At 40.2% G+C, this 5,789-nt stretch overlaps 1 protein-coding gene across 1 annotated transcript in view; it reads right to left on the bottom strand.

Moving 5' to 3' along the window:
- Positions 1-5,789, bottom strand: part of LOC107083023 (desmoplakin-like) — a 29,440-nt gene that overhangs the window by 5,107 nt on the left and 18,544 nt on the right. The window contains exon 24 of the mRNA XM_015371955.1: positions 615-3,261. Within this exon, the coding sequence (XP_015227441.1) occupies positions 615-3,261 (2,647 nt within the window). The remainder of the gene's footprint in view (positions 1-614; positions 3,262-5,789) is intronic.

Raw genomic sequence — 5,789 nt, 5'->3', positions numbered from 1 at the left:
ATCCAATAGGTTTCGCTTCATGGCTGTGTCTTTAGGCAGGAAAACACTGAGGTTTGGATCAAGAATACCCCCTGCAGATTCCTGAGCCTGAAGGAAACGTACTGCAGTCTTTTTGTCAATTAATCCTTTCTTTAGAGCATCAAACACTGACAAAGGTTGTCTGGTGCGAGGATCCTTATATCCAACAGCAGCAGCTTCTGCTGCTAAGAGTTTATCTCGGTCTTGTCTGTCCACCAATCCCCTTGCACAGGCCTCTTCTACTGTCAGTTTCTGATTGGATATTGGATCAATGATGTGACCTGTGGCTGCCTGTGCTTCCAGGAGCAAATCTGCAATCTCGGAGGGCATATGCATCTGTTTCTTGGACTCGGATATGGTCATTTTTCCTAATGATCCCACTGTGACACCAGCAATGGATCCTGTTCCTTTTAGAAATACTTTTTTATCTGCAGAAACTTCTGGGACAGTTTTCTCCCCTTTGAGTAACTTGTTAAATGTTGGTTTGTCGAGGACACTACATTCCAACAATTGTTTAGCAGAGACTGGCTTGCGGACACCATCAAATGTCAGTTTGGATGGATCCTTCCTCTCAGAAAGTGGCAGAAGCATCAGACCAGTGTGAGGCTCTGTTTTGCATTTTTTCTTTAAAGCACCATAGCTTACATCCCGCTCTGTGTCTGGATCAAGGTAACAATCAGGATTCTGGTTGAGGGCACGGCTGAGATCTTCATCTAATAGGTTTCGCTTCATGGCTGTGTCTTTAGGCAGGAAAACACTGAGGTTTGGATCAAGAACACCCCCTGCACATTCTTGGGCCTGAAGGAAACGTAGGCCGGTCTTTTTGTCAATTATTGCTTTTTTTAATGCCTCAAATATGGATAAAGGTTTGCCTGTATGAGGATCTTTATATCCAACAGCAGCAGCTTCTGCTGTTAAGAGTTTATCTTGGTCTTGTCTGTCCACCAATCCTCTTGCACAGGCCTCTTCTACTGTCAGTTTCTGATTGGAAATTGGATCTATGATGTGACCTGTGGCTGCCTGTGCTTCCAGGAGCAAATCTGCACTCTCTGAGGGAATAAGCATCTGTTTCTTGGCCTCTGAAAAAGTAAATTTTCCCAAGGATCCTGTTGTAATACCAGCGATTGATCCTGTTCCTTTTAGAAAGATCTTTTTATCTACCGAAACCTCAGCTACAGTTTTGTCCCCCTTCACTAGTTTGCTTAAAGTTGGTTTGTCAATGACCCCACAATCAAATAAGTCCTTTGCTGAAACAGGCTTTCTCACACCATCAAAGATCAGTTTAGAAGGGTCCAACTTTTCAGTGACAGGTAAAAGTAACAGACCTGTATGGGCCTCTATTTTACAACTTTTCTTCAGTGCTTGATAGCTGATAGGTTCCTCTGTTTCTGGGTCAATATAATCTTCAGGTATCTGGTCTAGAGTCTGACACATATTTTTATCTATAAGTCTGCGCTTAATAGCTGTGTCTCTCGGTAGGAATACACTAAGACCAGGGTCTAGGATTCCTCCAACTGACTCTTGAGCCTGCAGCAGTCGTAAACCATTTATATCTTCTACAAGTCCCTTCTTCATAGCCTCAAACACTGAGATTGGCTTCGATACACTAGGATCTCTATAGCCAGTTGCTGCAGCTTCTGAAGCAAGTAATCTATCTAGGTCATTTATGTCCACTATCCCTTTTGCACAAGCCTCTTCTACAGTCAACTTTTTGTTGGCCTTTGGGTCAATTATGTGACCTGTGGCAGCCTGAGCTTCTAGAAGCAAATCTGCACATTCATCTGTCAATAGCATTTGCTTTTTTGCCTCGGTTAAAGACATTTTACGCCGACCGTTTACTATAACACCAGCTATGGGTCCAGTTCCCTTTAAGTTAACGATTATGTCTTCAGACACCTCAGGTACAGTTCTCTTTCGATATTCTAGATCTTTAAATGTTGGCTTGTCAAGAACACGACAATCAAGCAGATGCTTTGCAGTGACCGGTTTTCGAACACCATCAAATACAAGGTTAGAGGGATCCACTTTTTCAGGAACAGGGAGAAGAAGAAGACCTGTATGTGGCTCTATTTTACATTTCCGTTTCATTGCCATATAGGTCACACCTTTCTCAGTTTCTGGGTCTAGATAGAGATCCGGCCTCTGATTTAGAGCAGAACATGTGTTATCATCAACAAGATCACGTTCTGTGGCAGTGTCTCTAGGTAGAAATACACTTAGTACAGGATCCAATATTCCACCAACAGACTCCTGGGCTTGTAGCAGACGCAGAGCTGTGGTTTTGTCAATGATACCCTTTTTCATTGCCTGAAACACTGACAGTGGTTTGTTTGTGCCAGGTCCACTGTATCCTACGGCAGCAGCTTCTGCTGCAAGTAACCTTTCTCTGTCTTCTTCATCAACAACTCCTTGATTATAGGCTTCTTCCACTGTTAGCTTTTGATTGGTTCTTGGGTCAATGATGTGCCCTGTGGCAGCTTGTGCATCAAGAAGCAATTCAATGCTATCTGGTGGAAGGATGTTTTCTTTCTTGGCTTCAGTAAATGTCAGTTTACAAAGAGGCTTATTGCTAGACCCTGGACTTTTTGGACTTTCGATTATTACCCCAGCTATTGGCCCAGTGCCTTTTAATGGAACTTTTTTCTCAGCAGAAACTTCTGGAACAGTCTTATGTCCTGTCAAAAGCTGGTTATATGTTGGTTTGTCTAAAACTCTGCAGTCAAGCAATTGCTTTGCAGTGACTGGCTTGCGGACTCCATCAAATACCACAGAGGGAGCATTAAGGGTTGGAGGTTCTCTAGTGCGTTTTAGCTCAGTTTCCATGGTCTGTCTCACAGCCGTCGTGTCTTGCAGTTGTTTTTGGAGGAGCGATAGTTTACTCTTATATGTAACCTCAAGTTCTCTGAGTTCTTTCATCAACCTCTCTATTTCACTCTTTAGTGATTTCTTTTCCCTCTCAAGAACATCCTTATCTGTATCAAACTGTCTAATCAAACTTTGTTTGCCATCACATTGATCTTTCCAATAATTTAAATCTCTCTTCACCCTCTCATTCTCCTCTTGTAAGCGTTGCTTGGTGCGGAACTCGGCCTCTAAAGAAAGTTTTATGCGGTTCAGCTCTTCCTCTTGTCTTTGCATTTGCTCTCTGTCCAATTCCAACCTCTGCAATTTCTGCAACAGAATATCTCTCTCACTTACGATCTCGTTGTACTGGGACTGGAGGGACTGTATTGTTACTTTTTTCTGCAGACAAAAAGAAAAGAACAAATAAGCATTAGTTAATTCGGAAATGTTAAAGCCTTTTTAAAACATTCATTCTGTCCATTTTGTTTATAAAATCAGTCTAGCAGATGTGTCATCAACACGGCTCATCAAGAACAGCACACATACTTGTCCAAACCAGCAGCTTAATTTAATCAGAAAAAACAAACTAGATATATGCTTTCCTTATAAGAAACCAGGCTTTCCTAGGGTTAGGGTTTTTGATTTTTTTTTTTTTACTTTATCTACTTTTACAAAGTATTATTCCTGTACCTGACCCTTTTCAGAGGATTTTTACTTACTAAGCTAAATCTCTAAATAAAAGGCTCATAAAGGATTCCAAACTTAAAGATAAAATTTATGAAATGCAGTGGATTGTTATCGATCAACACACAACACTAATGATAGAACATAAGGCATGCACAGACAGCTAAATTGAGGTAAACAAAATAAAATGACCCCCAAGAGGTGCATGTGGGTTACAAAAAGAGTCGAGTCTACGGTATGACTTAATGATTTAAGAGAAGACACCACTCGAGTATACACAAAATACAAACCCTGCATTCTCAATTTTTTACATTCTAGGTATAGGTTTCAAAAGATTCTAGTTTATCATCTTCCAAAATGCTGCAACTATGTAGATGTTGATAGACTTAGTCTAGGACCTCTACACTGTACCTCTTTCATAGTCCACGGCATCCTTGCCATTATTGCCCATACTTACACTCTGAATGGAAGAGATTAAAACACAACTCGACTATAGAACATATGTAAAACTCCATGCACGCAGGCCAAATCAACATGGCAAGTTTTGGATATGAAAATATAGTAAATTTGATGAAATCTGTCATGAGCCATCTGACTCCCCCAGTCAACTCAAGTATCCATTATATTTTAAATTGTTCGGAAATAATCTAAAATAAACACTTGTCAGCCAGTTGTAAACTACAATAAGGTGATCAGATTTTGACTCTCGGTGCTAATGACAGTTCTGTTTGGAGAGGCAGATTAGTGTAACCCTTTCGAAGAGTTAATGATACTGGAATGGCTGAGTGTAAAAATTTGTTTTTTCACCCCTCAACTAACCTCCTGCAACTATACAGCTCCAAAACTGAACCAATTTCAACTGCCACCCCACATCAGCTACCCTCATCAAAAACAACCCAACTTTCTCTAGTTATAACATCCCACTGTCTTCCGTATAGACATACACTGATCCGGTACCTGAATCTGATATAAGCTCCAATACTGACTAATTAGCCGGATCGAACATCGTGATTTGATACTGGAGACCCATTTCAGTGCGCTTAACATAGAACTGTTATTTCTTGTGTTTTGCAGTTATTTCTTAATAATAATATTAAGAACATTTATATCTGTGTTAATTTGTTACTTTTTTTAACAATGTTAATGTAAAGGGACTCGCACATATGGAAATTCTATTTCTTTTTGAGACATAGCACTATTACTACAGCGGTTTTATCATTTAAAATAAAGTCTAAAGCAGAAAATAATGCAGTTAAATAAAAAAGGCAAACCTATGTGTGTTTTAAAAAATTCTTAGCAGTTTTTCTTAGACAGCAATATAAAAAGTATAGCATAATATGTAAAATAAAGACTAAACTAAACTGAACTAGTTAATGCTTTTTCATTGAAATACTATTCTGTAAATTTGCAAAACAGCACAAAACCAGATGTGTGCCAAACAATATGTCTGATTAGTGCTGTTTTACAGATTTGCAAAAAATATTGGATTACATGACGAGATCAACAATAATGAAGCAGAGGCAAAGAAGAGAACTGGCTAAAATGATGATCTGAAAGCACTGATCACTCAGAAAACAGAAATAAAGACCATAAGCAGGCATATTTGTACAATGTGGAGAATGGTGAATGAATATTGACACAGAGAGATACGTTTAGGTTGCATGCAAGTAAATTACATGCAATATATTTAAACACACACAGAGGTATGTGCTCAAATGGCGTCTAGCAGCGAATTTAAGGGGTTGTGCATGCAAGCAAAGGCTAAAGCTATTATATAATTCAGTGGAGAATTTAGAAAGATAAGACTAATGGAGGAGGACTAGGGAGGCGAGCTTCCATGTACCTCTGTGACCTGCTCTTGCATTTTCTCAGCCTCCAGCTTCAGTTTCTTACTCTCAGAGGACAGTTCTGACACCAGGCTGCGGTGCTCCACATTGTTGCGCTCACTGGCTTGCAATTGTAGCTCCAGGGCAGTAATTTGTGAGGACAGCTCATCGTCTATAACTTTTTGGGATTTCAAAAGTTCTTCTTTAGCCTGTCGCACTGCCCTTAGCTCCTCCTCCATCCTCAGTCGTTCCTTGGTCTGTGTTTCTATCACCTCCTTAAGTCTCTGTGCTTCAGCATCCATCCTCAGTCGTTCCTTGGTCTGTGTTTCTATCACCTCCTTAAGTCTCTGTGCTTCAGCATCCATCCTCAGTCGTTCCTTGGTCTGTGTTTCTATCACCTCCTTAAGTCTCTGTGCT

The sequence above is a fragment of the Cyprinodon variegatus genome, unplaced genomic scaffold (assembly GCF_000732505.1).
Source record: "Cyprinodon variegatus isolate N-32 unplaced genomic scaffold, C_variegatus-1.0 Scaffold67, whole genome shotgun sequence".
Lineage (NCBI taxonomy): Eukaryota > Metazoa > Chordata > Actinopteri > Cyprinodontiformes > Cyprinodontidae > Cyprinodon > Cyprinodon variegatus.
This window is presented reverse-complemented; position numbering and strand designations above follow the sequence as displayed.